Below are 23,638 nucleotides of genomic sequence, written 5' to 3'. Positions count from 1 at the left end.
TAAATGTTTATGATTCAAATTGATCATAGAAGTTGTACCCATAGAAGTACAATTACCCATAGAAGCTTCACATATTACAGATGCCAGCGCTAGCAGCGGCAAACAAATGAACTACTTTATTGTTAGTATCTTCAGTCTTCACTAATAATATAATAAAATTGTATTCTGTTTAGGTCCGGTCTCTTTAAGTGTTCCAGCAACATATTTTCCATTACTCATTTTTTAAATGTATTGACTTGTGTTGCAGTGAGAAATTGAATTGTTCGAATTCTAAACAAAGGTGGCACGCCTGTATTCAGATGCCAGCGCTAGCAGCGGCCATCAAATGAACTACTTTATTGTTAGTATCTTTACTAATAATTTATTAATATTGTATTCTGCTTAGGCACAGTCTCTCAAAATGTTCCAGAAAAACTTTTCCATTACCAATTATTTACATTTATTTGTTTGTGGTGCAGCGAAATATTGCTTTTTTGTCTCCCACGTGTTCTTGTGTGTGACGTCACTGCTAGCCATATGTTTACATATGGCTAGCGTGAAGATGGGACCAGTTTGGCATTGAAATGGATGGTTATTTGTGAATAATATTTTTGATTGTGATATTATAACATATTTCTTATTGTGAAATAATTTTGATTGTGATATTGACACTTGACAGTAGTGTCAACATTTGAATATCAAAGTTCTAACATCATGAATTACAAGGTAAGAGTGTAAGGACTTGGCAAAGCTAGAATTATGGCTGAGGCTTAACCAATGTCATTGTCATTTTTTACGTCATTTATGTCATTGTGGAACCAACGTAAGTAACTAAGGAATTTCCCAGTTCAAATATTTATTGATTTATTACTATCAATTTCGAAACTCCACATATTTCTAAAGGGAGTTGTGATGAGACCATGGGGTCAAACTGTTGAGTTTAGACAATTACAACTTGCAAGAGGGGCCCAAGTGCCAAGGGCATGGGGCCTTGCAAAGGGTTAAGACTGCCGCATGGCGGTGGACCGATAAGTACTCACAATAATTCCCTGCCACCATTCTAACATACTAAACAATAAAGTAGTGCATTTGCTTGCCGCTGCTGGCGCTGCCATGATGCCATCTGTGTGTGCCTGTGTGGGCACTGCCATCTTTGTTTTGACTTCTGAATTCGAAATCAAAGCCCCCAGTTTCAAGTCCTTAAGAGCCTGAAACATATTAAAAATGTATGTTTCTGTATGGATTTTAATGCTGTTAACATTGGGAAACTTCAAAGCATCTCTCATGCAAGAAATACTGGCTAAATAAATTTTAATTTAGAAATGAACATCACTTGAAAACTGAGCAATCCAAGCAATCAAACTTGGAAGAAATCCTAGGTTTTGAAGTGAGTCATTTTTATCAAAATAAAATTGTTTAACCTAGTATTTCTTACATGAAAGATACTTTGAAGTTTCCCAATGATAACAGCTTTAAAATACATGCAGAAACATAAATTTTCAATATATTTTAGGCTGAAATTTAGGCTCCTAAGGACTTAAGACCAGGGCATTTGATTTGAAATTCAAAACAATCCAGCTGCTGCAGCTAACTCAGTCTAGCTGCTGACAGGGCTTGCCCCTCATTCAGTTTTGAAGCAGTTTTTGATTGGGAAGGTGCTAGTGTGTTCACTGTGTTGTGCAGTGAGGCAGTTGGTCTGTAAAGAAGCCTTAAGCAGTTCAAAATGTCATAAGACCAGATTCTTTTATATGACCTATAGAATTGCACTATGGGCCATCCCAACACCAATTGATCTTGCACAGGTCAACATTCTTGTCCAGGGTGCATCATATGCTGTGCCCTCTTTGACACTGGAGCTCAAGTAATTAATTGAAATCAATTCAAGTAATTAATTGAATTGATAACAGCTTTTTAGCACATTTTCTCATTTATGGAAAAAAGGCGCTATTGTGCTTATCATGTCCATCTGTCTGTCTGTCCGTCTGACTGCGACTTCACAATTTTGTCAATGAGAAAATGCACTCTCTGTCACTCACTGCAGTGAGTACTGAGTTATATATTTTTTATCATAATTCCTGAGCTTTCTTCTAAGCCTATTTTTGTATACCATGATTTTGTCTTAAAATATTTATGTGCATACATTAGCAATGAATTTCACAAGTCAAAAAAATTACTAATTGTATTTTATATGGAATAAAGAATTCAAATTGTCAACATCTGAAATGTTTGTGATATCTATACTGGGATTGTGTATATTGCTCATAAGTATATATATATTCTAAATCATGCATTAAATTGTCTTCAACATATTATTTTCAGATCTTCACAGAATATGATAGTGTCTATTGAACTTCATTTTTGCTAAATTAATATCATAAAATCACAATGAAGAAAATTTGGTTGTTAAAGTCTTTTTCTGATCATGATAAATCATATGAAAGTAAATTGCAAGAAGCTGGATTCAATGTTCAGCTCATACCTGTAATTTCATTTAAAAATGTCAATTTGGATGCCATTAAATCTTGCCTTCAGTGCCCAGATGATTACTCAGGAATAATATTCACCAGCAAACAAGCTGTGAAAGCTGTCCAGGAAAAATATTCTGTGCTTTCAGTGGATCAGCACAAGAGTTGGCTTTCCAAGAAACATTTTGTTGTTGGTGAAGTGACAGCCAAAGCAGTCCATGAAAGTCTTGGGCTCAATACACTTGGTTCTCAGTGTGGAAACTCTAAGCAGCTTGCCGAGTTCATCATTTCTCAAGTTCCAGCTTTTGAGAAGCCTCTGTTGTTCCCATGCAGCAACATAAAGAAAGATGATCTTCCCAAGTTATTAGCCTCCAATGATCGAGACTTCAGAGCTTTGACCTGTTACAAAACTTTACCTCATCCTAATTTGAAGAGTTTACTCCAGTCTGCCATCAAAGATGGGAGAATGCCTGATGTGATGGTATTTTTCAGTCCTTCTGGAGTAGAATTTACCATTCCAATTCTCAGAAACCTGGGAGTATCAATGACTGGTATTTCATTGGTTGCTATTGGTCCATCAACTAATGTTGCACTGGTGACAGAAAACCTGCCTGTAGCAAGTGTGTGCAATGCTCCCACTGTTGATGCTGTGCTTTATTCTATTAAAGGACTCAATCTGTAATATGTGACTCAAACAACTGTGTTTATATATTTTTTCCTAGCTCTCAATTTATCATCTATTGCATTGTACAAGAGCATAAGGCATTATTTTATGCATAGTTATTTTTTGATGTTTTGCAAATTAAATTTATTGTATGACATTATATGCATTATTAGTACATTGACAATATCAATGCAGGAATGCATGTGTATTATTCCCAGTTTGAACTTGCAAATGTTTTAGTATGATAAAATTTACAGATAGAAATTTTAGTGAATATTCTTCAAGTAAAATGATTTTTAATCAGTTTTTCTCTCCAGCTATGAAAGCTTTGAAAATCAAATTTCCCTGTCTGAATTTTGTGTCACTCCACAAGTTCCAAACTAACACCAGTTCAGACTTGATCATTCATTGCATAACTCATTGCTATACAAGTATGTATATGAATAAAAGTAAATACCCTTTTCTATCACTGATCTGATGATCTTCTTTTGACTGCAATGCTAAAACAAAAATTTTAATGAATTTGGTTATTGAAATTAAAGCAGCACTTACAGCGATTAATATCATAGCTTCTCTGGTGTTGCTTTATAAGAAAAGCCCTTTAAGAAACTTTACAAAAAAAAATGCTTTTTTTATGAAAAATACTGAAGCACTTTGGAGGAGATCCATGGCTTTGGAAATTCCATCACAGCATAAAGATTCGCCTTAGGAAAAGTTGAACATTGCTATTATATGATCATGGAAGCATCAAAAGATACTAATGACCCAAGTATAGACACTGCACCTGTAGCTGAACTTGAGATAAAGAAAGGAAATTCAAATTTGATGCCTTGTGCACTCGTTGTGAGTGATTGGTCTGCCACACTTTCTTCATGCCTCTTGCACTGTTTTGATGAAGGGAAATACTGTGATCTCATCATAAAATTCTCCAATGAAAACTATGTCAAGGTAAGATTAATCACTTTTTGCATTTTCATAGTTAGTTTCATTTTTTTTTTTTTGTGAGTAGTATATGGTCACGTCAAATAATTTTTCATCCAACCTTATAGCTTATACCCATGAATTTTTTGTTTGATCCAAATGTTGAGTTTATTCAGTTATTATATTCACTATAAGTTTATTTAATTGGTCAATAATAACACTTACCCTCAAATGATAGCTCTTATTTTTTCTTAAATTAGAACAATTTAATATTTTTTTGTCTCAAGTCGGTAAATAAATTATTGACAAATTCTAAATGTTTGTCTGGTGGGATACATCTCACTTCTGTTCCTGGTCTTTTGACAATAATATTTAAGCTGTGTTAATTAAGGCCAATAAGTTCAGTAGCTTTGAAATAACTTAGACCTGCATTGAGGTGTTGGGGCAGCACAGTCTGGCACCACCAATGCGGTTATTAGGCCAATTACTTGCTAACTTCTAAATCTAATTAGTTATATGCTTACCGTTTTCAACTCTTATCTTCGCAAGCAACAGTAGGAACATCTTTGACAAAATATAGATTACCTACTGTTTTTCAACTTGGGATGTATATAGCCATTTTTTCAGCTGAGATATATGTTCAACTTACTCCTCCCTGTATTTCTTCATTAATTTTATTCAGTAACTGTAGGCTTAAGAGCAAAATTTACTTAGCATTGTCATTTGCCCTAAAATTTGCGGTAATTCAATATAAAAGTTTCTTGGGTTCAGCTGCATGCAAGACTGTACTTCTTTATTTGGTCTGCTCTTAACCCTACCGAAATTAACTTATACGCATCTTATGTGAAACCTACGGTTTGCGTTTCTACTCAGGTCCATGCTATTGTTTGCGTATCTACTCAGTATTTGCGTTTCTACTCAGGTTCATGTTTCTACTCAGGTCCATCGCGTGGTGCTAGAGTCTTGTTGCTCCCTGGCTCGTGTTGGCGTGACTACTACGACCGCTCCCCATGTGGTTCACGCTCATCCTCACGTCACTGCCGACCTTTTGTGTCCCCTCATCAGGTCAGATCTTGATGAAAAAATATCGTTATTGATGAAATAAATCTATGAAAACCTAAAAACGAGAGTCTGATTTCTGATTTTTTCGCGGGCAATGTGTCGCTTTCATCATATCATAACATAGTGATGTCGGCGCTAAAGAGTAGGCCTGATGTGGCCTGTCGCCGAATCTTGAACTTTTCGTGACTTGTTCATAGAAGATCTAAATCTTGTCATTTGATCGGATTTTTTCAGGACTGACGATAGTTTGAAATAGCTACCAGACTTCAACCGGGTTCGATATGGTGCTAGGCATTTCAAATCTGAACATATATTTTTCCATAGCTTTATCTAGTCTGTTCTTGAACGCGTTCATACTTGGAGCTCCAACGATGTCATCGGGGAGGCTGTTCCACATGTCGGTGATTCGAAGCGAGAAGAAATGTTGTCGCGTGGAGAAGTTGCAGCGCAGTTTTTTTTAGTTTATAGCCGTGGCCCCTGGTGTTGGTTCTTGTTTCAAATTCTACATATCGCCAACATACCAAATAATCATCAATAAGAAAACTAAGTTTGGTTCGTTAGGGAAGTTATTTCATATTGATTCATAAGGTCTTGCTTCAATCGAGTTCATATGATTCAAGTCATTGTTAATAAATTAGTACTACTAATGAAAAAAAGTTATCTTCAACAGGTTCCTCTACACCGGCGCCATTACGTTGAACACGGATCTTTTACGTCTGGCTCGCCTCATCAAACTCACTCTGTTGCTTGATTGCGTGCGCAAACTTGGGTTCGTTGCCTGCCGATTCTTGGAATTTTTATTTGGAAATATTTCTCCTAAAAATGTTTACCGTTAAGCTGATTTGTTCTGGAACCAAATAGGACCCTCAGGTGGTCTAAAATTTATCGATCATGTACATTTTATCCAATTTATCAGGTCTTCGTACAGCACGTCATTAGACTCCGACTTTGACGAAGCCATAACTGGAGTATATAATTCACTTGAAACCCCGTCACCTTTATTGCACACTCAACGTGAACACTCTGAAAATTGTGATGCACTCTGCACTGAAGTTGAAGTTCCATCGAGCGATGCAGAGTCTTGCGAGACGTCCAACGCCATCGTCGAGGAAATTGATGCAGTTGCTTCCATGAGCGGAAAACGGTCATCTGATTCGACGGCTAATTTTTCTTCCAAAAGTATACCTAATGTTACGTGTGAAAGTCAATTTGACTGTACCTCTAGGGAAAGAGAGGTAATGAATGCGAATAACTTGTTTTCTGATACGTCGACGAAAGTAAACGGAATGAACTCGTATGGACCCACCCCATCTTTGGAACCAAAAAATACACAGGGTGGTCAACCAGGTTCACTTGTTGACGGCGACATAACGCCGCAGACTTGTAATCCGAATTCGAATGTGGAACACAGCGACAGGACCATAGATTGTCGTTCTATCACTACGTCGCCAGTCAATGCTGAACTCGAATCCCATACTCGCGAGATTGATTCGAGGGAAGTCAACAACGTTCGCAATTCCGAAAGAATAACAACGGAAATGATTTCATCGTCGAATACATCCAAGGGTTCTTGTTCTTATTCTTCCGAAAATGAGGCTGACATAATGCATTTTTCAAACAAAATACTAAATAGTTTGCCCGTCCAGTCCACTGTCTCTCATCCTTCAAGTTCAGTCTCCATATTTCCAAACATGCCAACATCTGAACCGACGATACCTGCAGTCAATTCGCATTCTGATCGCGTTTCAAACACTGGTATCAACTCACAAACTGAGTCAATCGTGAAGAATTCTCAGTCTTCGTGCGAAGCGGCATTTGACGCTCTCCTGCGAGGCAAACTCACCAGCCCTCCATCAACTAAGCCTACATCTGCAGTCGGAAGTTCAAGCGTGCCAGCCTTCAGCGCCACCGTCAGGCAAGGTAAACAACGAAATGTTACTATATTCAAGCAATCGTTTATGGACAACTTTTTTCTACTTTTTCTTTGATTACGCAATACTCTCGTGAATTGTATTACACTTTCTGTTGCAAGCCGCAGCTCTGATCTAGCACAAGTTCCTTATGTTAACACTCATCTACACATGAATTATATTTTTCTTTGCTAGGAGGTAACTCGAGAGGAGCTTCTGCCTCAAATATCCTTCTGCTTCCGACCAACAGTCAAATTCTGGAAAAAGTAAATGCTGCTGCTAGGTAAGTCCCGATTTAATGTATCTTTATAATAAATTCACCTGTTTTCTTTAAGAAAGCAATAGCTGCAAAGATTATTTTAATTTCCCTCCAAAGCTCTACTACGTACCTATAAAAATTACCAAGGAAAAAATTATAAACGCTAATTGCAGATATCTTGTACAATAATGAACTATTATTGACGAAATCTTAATCTGCCACCGTGCTTCGGAGTCCTTGCCACTTTTTATGACTAAGTTAAATTGATTCGATAAGGCTTGCCGAACTTATCACACCTGTGGACTGTCATTTACACCAGTTCAAGGCCAGCAAGCCATTTGCTGGGCGTGGATAATCTACTTAGTTATTCTTTCGTGGTGGCTTAATAAGCTAACTTCTAAAATTATAGTTGAATCGAATGTATATTGTTCTCGTTAGTTTCACTAAGACCTAATTCGTGTACACAGACGTCGCGGCCGTGCTCTACACTCGGATGTTCCGCGGCCAACACGCTTCCATTTAGATGACCTTGACGAAGTATCAGCGTTCGATCAAACATCTTCTAGTATCAGTTCGAAACCACCTGTGGCTCAGTTCTTCAAGGACTTTTCTATGAAAGATGATGAATTCTCGTCGCCATCTGCTTCTATCTTCCCAGAGACTTTTAACGATGTGACCAAACAGACCGTTTCAAATTACTACACGTCCAACGATTCCAAAAATACTTCAGCGCTCTTTCATAGATCGGTAATTTCAACTTCTGGTGCGTCGCCCATTAAATCTTTGGTGACCACTAAAGACTCGGTAATCGCAAACAAGGAAACTCAAGGTTGTCCGGCTGACCCCGGTGTAGATAATGGGGTTGATGATCATTGTGTAAACAAAGAAATGACATGCGAGGAAGAGAAACCTTTGAAAAAATATAAAAGGTCATATCAAACAGAAGAAGTGTTGGAACTCAGTAATGTAAATTCTTCAAGCAAGACATCTGTTAGAGAAATTAGTGAAATAACTAACGCTAGTAACGTGTCAGTCTCCATTGCGTCAGATACTATAGCTGCTCCAACTGCATCCACGTCTGCTTCATCAATACCTGCCACCGTACAAGTGCTATCAGCACTCTCCAGCCCTCGGAAAGAATTAAAAAATTCTTTCAATTGCTATGAAATCAAACCCCGTGATAACCAATCTTACGAAGTCGTCCCATCATCCGTGTCTGTGAAAAGTAAATTCTCGCACACCGTTGAAGCCAGTCCGAGTGAACTGAACAACCATACGAAGATTATAACGGAAGTTTTGAAGAAATACCCGAACTTAGTCAAAGACAAGAAGAACGTAAAATTGAGAATCTTGAAGCATAGCTTGGCGAAGAAGAGCCCAAGAGATGCAACTGTCGCTCATACAGTAGTTAGCTCTGGAGCCACCGCCACATCTGTCAGACTTTCGACTCGTAAGGTGAATTACGAGTGTTCTAAATGTTCATTACCATTCACATCATTATTTTCTTTGAAAACGCACATCCTCAAAACTCACGAAGAACCATCGGACGTGTTGGAACAAAGTGAGAATAATTTACATCGATTCTTAAGACAGCCTCGACTGTCCAGTAGCCATGCAGATCCCAAAACTTATCAGAGAGAAGCTCATCTCGCCGTGCAGATGAAGTGCAAAAAGTGCGACTTTGAGGCGACGAAAGAGTCGGATTTTACTGTTCACATGCTTACACATTTTACTGTTCACAAGTGTGGTCTCTGTGATTTCGTCGGTTGTACCGAGGATATGCTGCGTCACCATGCAAGCGTTCACAAACTCAACAGTTACGCGTGCAGTTCATGTAGCGTGAGCTTTAAATCTCTTGGAGCTTTGCAAGGCCACGTGCAGGCCAAAGTGTGTCAAAAGAAAAAAGTTGCATCGTTTGCATGTCCCAATTGTACTGAAACTTTTTCAAAGTCTTACAATTTGAAAGCACACTTAAAGGCGCGTCATAAAACAATAAAGTCAAAAATAAATACAACACAAACACCTACATCTGAGATCAATAAGGACGTTTCAACAAACGAAATCGTGACTTCTAGTTTTGCGGACCTAAACTTTGATGCCAGGTACATGAAGCAAAATACTGATGCAGGTACTCGGATAATTCCCAGTGACATACAACATGCGGCAACTGATGGTTCAACGCTAGAAGATGATTCGTGTGCATCTTCTTCGTTTGTTGTAGGTAATGAAGTGAGGCAAGGAACTATCAACTCGAACTCGAGCCTCATCGAAATCGTAGGAACTCCCACCGACTGTGTGATGCCAGTCTTAACAAACCCGTTAGCCCCCGGAACCATCATCGAACTTTTACCAATTTCATCACAGCATGAACACACTGCTCTCCAGTCAACGGCATGGATGTGTGTATCTTATGGACTAACTCCCAATTCTTTCGCTACCCAGGCCCATTCCCCGAACATCCCATTGAAGGATGTACAGGTTTCGAACGTAGCTGACAACAGCGTAACAAACAATACATCAGGGAACGGTCAACCTATGAGCCTGTGAAAACGGCCACTATCAACGGACCGTGAACTTGTCTGATTGAAACTTGGCTTCAAATCGGAGCAAGAAGTTTACACGAGACCGAACTATCAGAAGGTTCAAATGTGAAGCTGCAATTAATGAATAGCCTGTGATATTCATTCCTAGCGACTTCTTAAAAGAAAATAATGCAATAATATGTATATTTTTATCGTTAGAGTACAAGGTGGTGGAATAAAACATGATAACTATGTATGATGATATGGAAAAATATAAAATGGTTGTTACATTTATTGCATACTGATTAACATTATACTTCCTCGTAATATTTTCTTTACACGACAATATCAGTTATCAACTTTGAGTTGGCAGCGATAACCTGATTCCGGCAGACCAGTCTTTCCTCAAAGGCTCTTCTTCATGGGTTTGGGCCAGAGCATGAGCGACGTGGGTTCACTGAGGTCGATGGTATGAGGATCGTGTCTACGCTTAGGGCCTGGCGGGCTGAGGTCTAGCACGAGGCTCAGCTGCACCTGACACGCTTCCGACCACACGCCTGCAGTGAGCAGGACGGTCGTCTGCAGTCTGTAGCAATGGGGCTCGTCTGTGGGCAGCAAGTGAGTAGCTCGCGGTACGACGTACTGAACACACTGATCTGGATAAGCAATCCTGATGCGAACACTGCGAGGCTCAGGCACGTGGTAAAGCTGTGCATCCAACGGGATCGCAAGTAACAGACCCGCCGTGAGCTTATGAACGGCTTCTGAATCTTGACTGGGCTCTGTGATGGTGGCAGACGCCTGTTTTATGGCGCGAGGTTGAACGATGGGCGGCAGAGCAGGCGGCGGGTGGGCTGTCAGAAGTGGCTGTAGCGTCCTGGCCACTGTGCCTGGGCGACGTTCATCTTTTAGCTGATTAAGGACAACCACCTGGAACGGATCTTCATACGCATCGCAAACCTCTTTCTCAGTCAGCCTGTTATTATTTGAAGAAGAAGGTTGCAGAGCATTCGATGCTTCCTTCAGAGGTCGTGCGTGATTGAGAAAGGTTTCGCAAAGCCCCAAGGCAGAACCCGTTGATCCATTGACGACATAAACAAGCTGTAGTGCTAATGCCCGCAACCTTATTCCTCTAGCACAGGCCCTATCTCCAGGACCTAAGCCAGAGAAAGCATGCACCAGGCGGAAGGTGAGGGTCACCAGCTGCTGAACGTTACTACCAGATGACTCCTGCTGCAGCCACGTAGGGCAGCTCAAGAGACGAGTCAACAGAAGTGTGCAGCGTGTGTACAGAGCAGCAAATTGAGCGGCTGCAGACATCGTAGGATCAAGTGCGGACAGTTTCTGCAAATCAGCATACACGGAGAGGTACAAGGTGATACGCAGTTGATTACTTGAGTGCTCCAAACGCCTCAGTTTGCTCAGCGACTGTTGTAGAAAATCCTCCGTGTTGCTGAGGACGTCTGCTACCGAACTTTCGTTGAATGCGGTGTTCTTCACCTGAGAAATGGATAAAAAATATTACGTCCCACCTTTCTTCAAAAAAGTTATAGTAAGATTTAGGAATTCACATAAACAAACGGATTAACTCAATTAACATTGTGTTGAAATGAAAAGATTAGTTTCAAATATTTTTTTGGAAATTCTTGGAATTCCACAATTCATCGCTATAAAAAAGCTCATAACATTCTACAATATCACGAAGACGAAAGGTAGGAGCTATGATTTATGGCGAAACTATTCAATCCAATGTCATAATACAATTGAAATTCTTGAAAATTACGCTCATTGAATTTTTACAGATGCCTGGAAGAAAAAGCTACAGTTCGAAGAACTCTCAAACACGAGATGAATTTTTCTGAACTAGGTTGGCATCTTGACCTTGAGCAGGGGCACGAGATTGGGCAGGGTGTCTCTGAGATATGAATAGTGGCTAAGTGTATGCTCCTCCAGCAGTGGCAGGATGGTGGGAACCTTAGACGCTGCGTTCAGCACCAGTAACAACTGAAAAAGTAAAATTTTTTCACATATTGTCCAATATGTGGGTTCTGAAAAAGTAAAATTTTTTCCACATATTGTCCAAAAAACTGAATTATTATAATTTATCCGATGTAATTTTTTGGAACAGCTGCCTAAAAATCAACGAAATGTCAAATGAAAATGGAACACCAATTACATACAAATTTTCCACTAGTTATCATTAGAGTAAGCAGGTAGCAGAGTAAATTTTGTGCCAGACGTATAGCAAGCTGCTCATGTTTGAACATCTGACCAAGGAGAGAAGTCTCACCTTGCAGATGTAGTGCGGCTGGTGAAGGCTTGGCTCTACAGCATCGAAGTAGGGGTGAGTCAGCAACAGCTGCGGTACCAACCCGGCCACGAGGCTCGCTTGACGACACCCCATGGACACCATGCAGCGCTGGATGCTAGGCACGTCCTGACAAATACAACGCATTTACTGATGTCTCGATAACGACATTGAACGGAAATATGCCCGCTCGTTGAAAATATCAAGTTTGCAGACGGAGAAAAAAATGTTTGTCTGATTTAACCCTTTAGCGAGCAAGCATTGAAATGCCCAAAAATTAAAATTCCAGAAACCATTTCAAGAAAGTAAGAAGTATTATACGAAATATTTATTCGTATGTATTTTTAAAAAAATTTCCTATTGAAGGTTCAAATCGCACTTGAAAAATTCATTAAATGCGGTCAGTACACGAAATTTGTCTTAATTAAAATTTAGTTTACGCAAATGAAAAATTAGTAACATAACAATTTAATGTAATTAAATTTAATCAATTTACCTGATAAATTGATTAAAACCTAGTGATACTTCCATCTTTTGAAAAAATGCAGAAAGAGCGTCAATTCCATCGTCCGAGTCAAAATCTTTATTTATATGCTCATATTTTAATTTGCGGGCATTGCAGGTGGTGGGGCTATGGATGGAACGATGGTCAGATAATTAGTGACTGACTGCTCGAGGCATTATAAGGACGCCTCAAAAAACAAACAGGAAGCCGTGGCGGGGCTTTTTGTGAGGCGATTTCAAGTGATCAAATATGGTAACTTGCCAGTGAAATGGTTAAGAATTAAATATCTCAAATTTGATTCACATAGACCATGTGAACTCGTATGAATAAAACCCCAATGGACGAACTCTCCTGCGAAGATGGGTCTGAGAGGTTTTTCAAAAGATCTCGTCTATTCATACTATTGTTCGGTGACTTTTTTTTTTAAATCGAAGAGTACTCTGTAAAGTAAGATCTTGGTCTCGCTATAGGATTATGATAATGTAGTGCTTTGGAAGTAAACTTGTTCAGCAAGGCAGTAAAGCATTGAAACATGGGCAAGAGCTGTAGCTCAAGATGAAGAGCGACTCACCTGTGGGTACCTTCTTATGTTATCCATGAGGGCGTTGACGGTTGCCAGCAGACAAGCCGTCGTGGCCAGACAACAAGACCCGATGAGAGTGTGGACATTCTCACGTATGCACTGCCAACTGTCCTGCACACCATAAACGCAAGCCATTCAGCAACCTTCAACTCTACAACGATAATCACACACGATCACTTAACTTTTTTCTTTCATAGCATACCATGTTAAATAAATAAAATCGCTAGTAATCGTTCATCATTCAAACCTAAAGTTGGTGCTAGATCAACTTTCTGGAGACTTGAAAAATTCAATGTAAGATGACTAAGCGTTCAAAGTAACGTTCTTAAGACCGTTTGGCATTATTTTTTATTGCATATCTCTTGAAACTAGGCTTTACTCAACTAGCAATACTTGCACAAAATCAGTCGGCTAACAAAGAATCGATGATTTTCGTAATAGCCAAAAATAAATATAAGTTTGATTCACTCTAGTCATAATTGTTGTTTTAGAGTACCCGGAAAATCAGCTTGCAAAAGAACGGTAACTTCTTACTTGTAAGCTGCCTATTTTGCAGTTCAACTGTAGAGATTGTGCCATGAATCAGCGAATATATGACTCAGATGAACGTCTCTGTAAAAATACCTACATTTTAAATTCACCTCTTAGGTGACTGGAGACTCCTTATCTGTAACATTTTAATACCTTGAGTGCATGCAGGATTTCATCCAACTGATCCTCTTGAAGCTTTATGTGTTGAACTATTCGCTGTAGCACCTGAAAAAAACATGCTATTTAGACATGCATCAAGCATTAGCCAAAGTTTACAGTTCACTCTACTTTAGTCGGCAGAATAACATTGTTACAAGCTCATGTACGAGGCAATGTTACACGGTCGTTCTCCTAACTACGTAAAAACTCGTACAGGTAAGTGGCAACACAGTTGTACATTCATTGAATGTATTCCATCTATAATAATATAATGAATATTAAATGAAACGAAATAGCAAAATTCTGTCATGTTAGAAAATTTATGTCGAAAACGAGCGAGTAGCAGCATTACTATCAATTGACAAAACAAAAGTTTCCTTCTCGTGACACACCTGAACAGCTTTCAGTCTGACGTCCTCGATTTCATCGTTGAACATGTCCACCAGAAAGTCCAAGCACTGGTTAGCGAAAATTTCTGAGCCTTCAGCCAGGACCGAGAGAGCGTCCAAACTCGCGCTGCGCACCTCTGAACAAACGTCGAAAAAAATATCAGCAAAATTGCTATGAAAATAGCCTTGTCCTCAATTATTTTACAATCCCAACATATGCTTTAATTTGCTGTAGAACATAAATCAGAGTGGATAATGATTATTTGTACACAATAAATTATTCATTATTCCGCTGGACAAAGCAGTGCTCAATTGTGGTCATTGTGAACATCTCAAATGGTGCGTCTCCAAGCAATTTCTTCTCGACAAAACTCATTAGATTTTTTTTAGTTCAGTTCTTTTTTGCATTTTCAGTTCTCGCAACAAAATATGATATGATACTGATATTAATCCACATATGACCCGCGCATAAGCTCACACAATGACCATCAAGATTACATAATGGTGATCTGCGAGTGAAATTGGATACTATCCGATCGATTGATAGATACCATCCGATCGCTAGAAAGAAACCATCCGATAAAGCCCAAAGCCCGTCAATACCAAGCAACCAACCACGAACTATATAGTTTATCAAGGAAATTCAACTGCCAACCAACCGAGACACTCGTCCTCAAGGCCATGGACGAAGGCGCCAGCGGAGTGCGTGAGACTTGTGTGCTCGGCGCTGAGCGTCTCCCTTACGGTGTCGTCGCCCCAGGCGCGCCCGCTCGACCACTGACCGCTGCTCACCAGCGCTGCCTGACGTTCGTGGTAGCTCAGCTTACGCTGCACCATGACAATCATTAAAAAGACTGGCATAAATTTCATGCTCATTGCAATTAATATGGATAAGCATAAAATCATCATTAATTATTTTTGAGAAATAATGAGCAAAATGAATAACGATCAACTAAGGGAGTCAAAATTTATTCTTCACTATCGACAAAAAGGTTCCGATTTTCTATTCTTTTGCAATTTTGTTGAGAATATCGGCACTCAACAGAGCAGAACAATAAGGCAAACACACAAAATTGATAAATTCAATCACTAGTCTCCAGGTGACGCAACTCAAGCCCATTGATCATTTCACAGTAGAAGTGCACAAGAGAAGGCCGTGGAGGCCAATGCTTCAAGAACCTCTGGATCGAATTTAGAGGCACTATCCTAGTGAAATTAGGCAGTACGTTATAGTAATAGTAACAGTTCAACCACACTTGTTATGCTGGATAGCTAGTAACGCTAATATAGCATCCTAGTTCACTCCCTCTTGCGGCTGGATAGCTAGTAACGCTAATATAGCATCCAAGTTCACTCCCTCTTGCGGCTGGATAGCTAGTAACGCTAATATAGCATCCTAGTTCACTCCCTCTTGCGGCTGGATAGCTAGTAACGCTAATATAGCATCCTAGCTCACTCTCTTGTGACAGGATAGCTAACTAGTAATGCTTACATAGGTAGCATCTTGGTTCACCCCCTCTTGTGGCTGGATGGCTAGTACGGTATTGCTAATATAGCACCCTAGTTAATCCCCTCTTGTGAAGCTGAATAGCTAGTAACGCAAATTTTACTGTCTAGTTGACCCACTCGCATGTTGCTGAATAACTTCTTGTCTAGTGTCTGCAGTAGCACGTTTTGCGACACACCAGGAATGCTGCTCAATGCTCTAGCGGCACTGACACGAACGCGCACAGATATGTCGTTCATGCAGCCTGCAAAATGATATCAATAAATTTTAAGACACCTAGCAAAAAAGTCATAGATGTTCAACACCAAATTGTTTCATGTATTTTCAAAGAGTAATTTCTGTGGAACATAAATTATTCAAAGAGCTACACAGAATCAAAGTGATCTCGTTAACAAACTTTTTACAGGACGAAATTTTTCACTACTAGAAATCATGGGCCTAATTATCTACCACATATCCTAAAGAAAGCGTGATCAGCCAGACGCTCAGGTTCCTCTTCTGAAGAGGAGGTCGGTACCAAGCGGTTGCCATCATTGACAGCGATGGTCTGTTGATGAGTACAGTTGATGAAATCCCTAAACATATAAGGATTCTATAAAAAATATAAACATGCTTCATTAGATAGCATTGTATTGGAATTGTTTCAAATAATTTGGCTATTACAGTTTTCGAGAACGATTGCTATTGCATATTTTAAATAGTTGAATGAGTATTTTCTCTACACTCAAGTTTAGGAACATAATGTTATAAATTCAACTTAATCAAACCTAGAATTTTGTGAATTCTCTTAATTATTCAAGGACCTCGGGTATAGGAAAAAGCTAAACAATAGTACACAGGGAATCCATAGTCCTTGAAGGCAGGCTCATTGTCCTGGATCAAGAACTTTTCTCAAGACAGAAGCTAAATGTGTGCCATGTTCCAATTTTTCTCAAGGCGAAAGTCCAAGACAGTAATGTATTGGTACACAAGATTTCAATGAACAGACGAATATAGCTACAGAATTGCACGGTTTCTAGAGTCGAAGCACGCGGGAATTGAGAAAACCACCTTAAATACTCAGTCTAACGACCAATTAAAACTCAACAACGTTGGGCCCTTGAACAGAATTTAAACAATTTTAAGCATCATTTTCAAGTTCTAAAACATTCTTTGAAAAAATTAGAATAACCAGGATGAGAAAACATAATGAAATGACACAATACTGACATTCAGACATAATATCATCAAAACTTTGGACAGTCTGGCACAATAATTTATCCGAAAATACCTTAATTAGATCAATGGCAGCCTCCCTCACACACTGATAATCGTCGTCAAGGGCCTCGCATACAGCAGTGTATGCCTCAGTGGGCAGCCGAACACCAGCGTCTTCACAGCTCATCTGGCATGAAACAGTTTTATTACGCGGTTATAACTAAGTAATTGAAAACGAAGCTTCAAAAATCAAATTTTCACTGAGGAAATAACACAATTTAAGAACCACAGTTATATGTCTGAAAATAAAAACATGAATATACATCCTTTTATTTTTAATAGAATTTACTTCCAAACTGAATGAAAAGTGACTGCTAGCGTACATGTTGCCAGAGAGAACCAATGTCTCAAAAGTCATGATAATGTCTTGCTGACAACTGTATCAACAAATGAAAGATCAAAATTATGGTAACAGACCATTGCTTTGTAGGCGGCGGTTCGCACTCTGTTGTCGTGGTGAGAAGCGTGGCATAACAGTGCATTGATCACTTCCATGGAAGTGGAAGGCTGGCCATGAGCTCTGTCTTTCTGAAGGCCCAAGCGTGAAGTGCGTTCAGGAATATTCTCCTCCTGGCCTCCAGGACGGCCCACACTACCGCACAATCTGCCAGCAGCTTCCAGGCAGCTGACCTGTACATATAACCTCATTTGCTGGTACAAAGTAAATACTATAATTTACACACAAAAAAATCTATCCACAATGGCTGCTTAATATTTGAAAGATTATGTTTAGTGGTAAACTTTTCTTCTTCAAAAATTCGACAATACTCACTTTTCTACAATAAAAGAATTTCAACTAGAGACTTTTTAGTCAAAGCAAAGGATGTGAATTTGAGACTGATAATGAAGCAATTTGAAATCAAAAAGAATCATGTTTTTTTAAAAGAGTTGAAAAACTTCAATTTCAGCATTCATAGTCAGCCCCAAAATCTATCAATAAATTACAGCAAGATTCCTCTTTGCCTCAAACAGATAGCAAAGCATTTAGAAGCAAAACCATGATTACCGTATTAAAATTAATAATATTGCAAGTTATATGAAGCTAGAAAATTGGATGCATAACCAGAAAATATCTCATGGGTCCAATTTTAGAAATTTCAAAAGAACAATTATACATGACATAATCATGCCTTCACAAAGTGGTGCTGATGTGTAGCTAGCCCAGCAAGAGCAACTTTGAGCACTTGGTGTCTGGAAGACTTGAGTGCTGCAGTGGTATTGGCTACAGGAGTCTCCATGAGAGGTGTGAGAAGTGCCAGGGATGTTGCAGCTCTAACTGCAAGACTCAGCACGCGGTTGCAAGGTGATGCAGCACTGAGATTGTTGCTTGTTGGTAAAGTCTGGCTAACAAGAATCTGCCGGTGGTGTTCTTTCTGCAGCCAAACGCTCATGCATTGACACAGACAGTCGACAGCACTATTAGCAAGCTGAGGGTTGAGAAAAAAATTAAGTTGTCTTGGGTCCATAAATTATTAGTTTATTTGAATCTCAACAGTTTTCCTCAATAAGTTCAGAAATTGAATATTCATTTAATAAGTTTCTGAACAAGTTTAAAAGAATGGTCATGGGAAATACAGCTTAGCTTTTTTATTGTTCTTCATTCAGCATTTGAAATGGCAAGAGAAATGGAAAAGAAAATTACCTGTTCCTTAAATTTCTCGCCAGCAATTGCTGTAGTGATGACTTTTGGTAGAACTGCTACAACTTGTGCCAACACATCTTGAGTTGATACAGGACAAGCAGGAGATTCTCCAACAACAGATATAGTTAAATCTTCATCTTCTACCTGCTCACTTTCAGTGGAGGATGCAAGCCTTTGCAGAAGAGACAACAGTGCCTCTACTGCTTCATGCTGAATGTCCATCTAAATTAAACAAAAGCATCAAGTAAAAATTGCCTTATAGTAGAATATGTGTGATTAAAAAATAAAAATTTTACATCAGAAAATAATGGCATTAATAACTGAAAGTTAATCTGTTGCTGTAGAAAAAAAAATTAAACTAACATGAAGCAGAATTCAAATGTCAAAAACTTACATTGAGAGGGACAGCATAGTGAAGAGTTAATAAGCCAGCTAAAACACATGTATTGCTGGTGTCCAACAAGCAAGCTGGAGTCCATTCTGCCAGTGTTTGTTGTAACAGCAGCTCTGCAGAATGCAACTTGCTTGGCACTCGCCCTGGCAGTACCAGCGTCTTTGCAGGCCGGGGGCCTTCTTCCTGGAAACATCGAGTTTAATTTAATTGCATAAGAAATAACTTGCACAACTGAAACCTCAAATAAATTTGGCATGGATCAAAACATGAAATGAAAATTTATAGCACTAATAAGAGATGCTAAAAGTCACAAGAAACATTATGAAAAAGGTAAATAACTTAAATTCTACAAACAAAATTTATGAAAATATTATTAACACCAATAGACATTAATAACAACTTGCAATAGACAACATTAACAACTTGTACATCACCCAACCTTGCTCAAGATAGATTATCACTTAGATTACACATTCCAATAATTCCACAAACTGTAACAGATTTTTAAACATAATTACTTTTGATACAAGAAAGCCCTGTTCAAGCCTAAATTCAACACTTATTCCATAATATGATTACAGAAGAAAGAAATATAAGTTGTGTAAGTGTTGATCATCAGGCATTGGCTGCATTGATTGCAAAACGCGAGCATCAGAATGGATCATTGGGTATAAGCCACATAGATCGTAAAATGCGTGCATCCATGTCAATCATCAGGTATTGGCAGCATCGATCGCAAACCTCAAGTGTCAGAATTGATCATTTGGCATCGGCCGCATTGATCGCAAACCGTGAGTGTCAGAATTGATCATTGGGCATCGGCCACATTGATCGTAGAATGCATGCATCCATGTCGATCATCAGGCATCAGGCATCATCAGGTATAGAGAACTGTGGTGGTGCAGTGGTGAGAGACTCTGTCTCTCGCACCCTGCTCCCGGGTTCGAGTCCCACTGAGGACAAGTTCTACCGGGAAGCTCAGCTCTAGTGTTTATTTAAAATGATTTATCACAAGCTGCTTTGTTATCCATTGTCAGTGCCGTGAGGCTCTCTCAATGCAAGCACTCAAATACATGCACTTAGAACCATAGGAACTGCGCGCTACACCAAGTAGAGTAGTTCTGGTGTCTCTGAGCGAGTATGCTTGGGTGCTCAAATGTAGCTCTCACAGGCGCCGTAACTGCGCGCTACATTGCGTAGTTCAGGTGGCTATGAGCTCTAGTGACAAACCAGAGATTTTTTAGAATCAGTTCATTTTTAATTTCCTCATTTACTCAAGATTTTAACCAATTTCATAAGTATGATAATGCTGGTATCCAAGATACTTTACTGGTCTACTTATAGGACTCAAAAATGAACTTGAGACAGAGTCTGAAAAACTCTCTGCTTTGCCACTATGACGCACGGCGGTGGACCGATAAGTACTCACAATAATTCCCTGCCACCATGCCCCGACCTATGTTGTGCCATACTCTACAGACTGGTTCAATGCTTGTTAGCCAGTATACAAATTTCTATAATTCTTTTTTTTTCAAATTTTAACCTTTTGCAGGTTTAGACTATTAGGAAAGAAAGAATGCCTATCAAGCCTTGTTATTTAAGCATCATTGTAATATTTTACCAAGCTGGAATGTGGAAAGGTAAAGATAGGTATTACCTATTTTCCACACTTGAAATAAAAAATGTAATATTAAAATGAATGTTTTAATAAAATTTTGTATTTTTTAACTTTGTACACAACTGCCAGTCTGAACTGCACCAGATGCCAGGCCAGTTTTAATCAGTAGCAGCATTATGATTATACACAGTACTACAGTAGGCCTAGGTACACACTTTGACAGACTGTCTGACACTAACTGACTAACACAGCATAGCCACATAGGCAGTTTTGGCTAATTCAAGATTGAATTTTGCCCAATTTTTCATTTAAAAATTGTTCCTGATTTGAGATCTATAGACAAAGTAGCTCAAGCACAAAATTAGAGTACCAAATTTTTAATTGAACCCATAGTGGCAAAGCAGAGAGTTTTTTAGACTCTCCCTCGAGTTCATTTTTGAGTCCTATAAGTAGACCAGTAAAGTATCATGGATACCAGCATTATCTTACATAAGAAATTGGTTTAAGTCTTGAATAAATAAGGAAATTAGAAATAAACTGATTTTAAAAATCTCTGGTTTGTCACTATGATTGAACCACAACACTTTAGTTTTAAAGAAGCTTCAAAACAGATGGTGAGATGGAAAATCTCAAAGATACCAAGTTAACCGTTAATGTATTTCCAAAAATAATTTAACGTACCACAGTTTGGGCATACTCTGCTAAAGCACGTTTTTTAACATGAGTTGCCATAATCCAAATTATTCGATGGTCAAAGCATTAAAGAATTAATACGCATCAAACTTAACACAAAACTAACTCAATTCGTTTGATCTCGACTATTGAGGAAATGCCCTACCTACTTCGCGGACTTCTTCCTGGCATGACCGCTTTGCGGAATTACGAGAGAACGGAACATTTAAATACATGTATGACGGGATGCTAATTTCGTGGTATATATATATTTTTTTTGTTTACTTGTACGTTTTATTAATCCTGTGCTAGGTTAGTGACTATTCAATTGTTGGTAACATTTATTTTGTGACTGCAACAAGGAATCTCATTTAACCGTGATATTATTTTGTTTACTATAGGGTATAATTTATTTATGACTAAGCAATGTGTAAACGAATCTTTATTTCGCGACCGTAATATAGAATCTCGTCTAGCTGTGGTATTTGTAGGATTTAGTTAGTGTCTTGGGACGAGACAAGGTGTAGCTCCAACGTGATTGGTTGAGCTGCTCCTAACCTCGTTATAACGCGCGCTAGGTAGTCGTGGACGATGGAGAGTTTGGTCTCTTTGGAATTAGTTTAAGATTTTTAGATTTTTAACTGTGATTAGATTGCCAAATAATTACAAATATGTTGACTTTATTGTATTATATTATATTATCTATTTTTTGCACTAAGGAAGTGTTTACAGTCTGTTTTGTACATTGTAAACGGGGTGTTGAGGTAAGCTCATTTTGGCTGAGTTACCCCCTCGTTGTGTGCGCTCGGAAGTTGTGTGTGCTCAGTGTTGCTGGGTTGGGGTGAACGGTTTCGACTCGAATGAAGCAGAGCCAACTTTGGGCTTCCAAGAAGAAACTCCCTCGCAGTTCTGGGCATAACTCTTAATGAGTTCCACTAACGGACTAATAACGGCAGAGGTGGAGTTATTGGATAGTTCCAGGTTTTGGCTGCGTGGGGCGGTTAACAGCGTTCAATTTGCACCCTCGAGGTAGAGGCTAATAACCTCTGCGCTCGAGTGAATTGTCAGCGGCTTATTGGAGGCTTGTACCCTTCAATAGTCGTACTTTTGAGGCGTAACTGCCACCACCCCGGTTCTGTGTTCTGGGCAGTGCTTTAGTGCTCGAACCCCTGATCATTGCGTTGATTGTCGGCATTGTGGTCAATGTGGTGCGGCTCGTACCCGTATCCTCGCTGTCCACTCCTGTGAGGTTGTTAGTTTTGTGCTACGGCTCGTACCCGTACCCTTGCTGTCCACTCCTGTAAGGTCGTCAGTTTTATGGTACGGCTCGTACTCGTATCCTTGCTGTCCACCCCTGTGAGGTTGTCAGTTTTGTGGTACGGCTCGTACCCGTATCCTTGCTGTCCACTCCTGTAAGGTCGTCAGTTTTGTGGTGCGGCTCGTACCCGTATCCTTGCTGTCCGTTCCTGCGAGGTTGTCAGTTTTGTAGGGCGGCTCGTACCCGTATCCTTACTGTCCATTCCTATGAGGTCGTCAGTTTTGTGGTGCGGCTCGTACCCGTATCCTTGCTGTCCGCTTTTGTGGTCCTCAGTAGTTTATTAGGATTTCTCGACGTTGTATCTCTGAGGCTGAGACCCTGTTTCCCGGAGCTTTTGAACCTAATAAATTGTGTACCTTGTACATAGGAATTGTGTAACGCCCAAAGATCACCAATATATTACGAAAAGTTCCTCGTGTTTATTCCTCCCCTCTCCAACGTAAGGGAATTTAGAGCCGGACCAAAGAGCGACTCTTTAGCCCTTGTGTTAAAACCAATATGCAAGTCACCATCAAGTCGGCACGCTACCCGTAACTATTTCGACTTCGCGGCGGTGTTTCCGGTTACACATGGTTGAACTCATGGCAGAATTACATATACTGTAGTATATGTAGTATTCGAGTCCGGCCGTAAAATTGTCCGTTCGAAGTTGAATCACAAAAACTACAGAGTTGGTACTTTGGGTCATGCCATGACCGGTCATGGTAATGCTTCGGGTCGGGAGCGCAGCCGTGCACCACCAATTTTGTGCACCAATAAGCCCTGAATCGAACGCCTTGGATCTCTCCGAACATCCACTAATCAGCCGTGAACCACTCGGCTTTATCTTCCTCTGGCCTCGCATAGAACCTGCCGTGCACCACCAGGCCGCGGATCGAAACTGACTTCTGGGCATCGTTAAATTACGTAATTTTACGTTCACCGCATCTGAGGTTAGGTTTCAGTTAGCATAGTTCTGTTCCAAAATTTATTG

At 39.5% G+C, this 23,638-nt stretch overlaps 3 protein-coding genes across 3 annotated transcripts; 2 read left to right on the top strand and 1 right to left on the bottom strand.

Annotated features, from left to right (window-relative positions):
• The first annotated feature begins 2,297 nt into the window (after positions 1–2,297).
• On the top strand, positions 2,298–3,306 carry LOC108673358 (uroporphyrinogen-III synthase-like). Its single transcript, XM_018161174.2, has one exon. It carries the CDS (start codon positions 2,365–2,367, stop codon positions 3,124–3,126), a length of 762 nt encoding a protein of 253 aa, XP_018016663.1. The 5' UTR covers positions 2,298–2,364; the 3' UTR covers positions 3,127–3,306.
• A 64-nt stretch (positions 3,307–3,370) lies between these two features.
• On the top strand, positions 3,371–10,076 carry LOC108673356. The gene is made up of 6 exons (XM_018161171.2): positions 3,371–4,056; positions 4,970–5,094; positions 5,762–5,860; positions 6,008–7,011; positions 7,197–7,284; positions 7,728–10,076. The coding sequence occupies exons 1-6, from the start codon at positions 3,841–3,843 to the stop codon at positions 9,805–9,807; spliced, it is 3,612 nt and encodes a 1,203-aa protein (XP_018016660.1). The 5' UTR covers positions 3,371–3,840; the 3' UTR covers positions 9,808–10,076.
• On the bottom strand, positions 10,031–21,541 carry LOC108673357 (integrator complex subunit 4). Its single transcript, XM_018161172.2, has 15 exons — positions 21,357–21,541; positions 19,058–19,240; positions 18,664–18,885; positions 18,152–18,448; positions 17,439–17,651; positions 17,035–17,148; positions 16,215–16,311; positions 15,884–16,008; positions 14,917–15,085; positions 14,261–14,394; positions 13,863–13,934; positions 13,167–13,289; positions 12,073–12,219; positions 11,664–11,786; positions 10,031–11,282 (listed from the first exon to the last, which is right to left on the bottom strand). The coding sequence occupies exons 1-15, from the start codon at positions 21,405–21,407 to the stop codon at positions 10,188–10,190; spliced, it is 3,165 nt and encodes a 1,054-aa protein (XP_018016661.1). The 5' UTR covers positions 21,408–21,541; the 3' UTR covers positions 10,031–10,187.
• Between the last annotated feature and the right edge of the window lie 2,097 nt (positions 21,542–23,638).

This window comes from Hyalella azteca, unplaced genomic scaffold (genome assembly GCF_000764305.2).
Source record: "Hyalella azteca isolate HAZT.00-mixed unplaced genomic scaffold, Hazt_2.0.2 contig13371, whole genome shotgun sequence".
NCBI classification, from domain to species: Eukaryota; Metazoa; Arthropoda; class Malacostraca; order Amphipoda; family Hyalellidae; genus Hyalella; species Hyalella azteca.
This window is presented reverse-complemented; position numbering and strand designations above follow the sequence as displayed.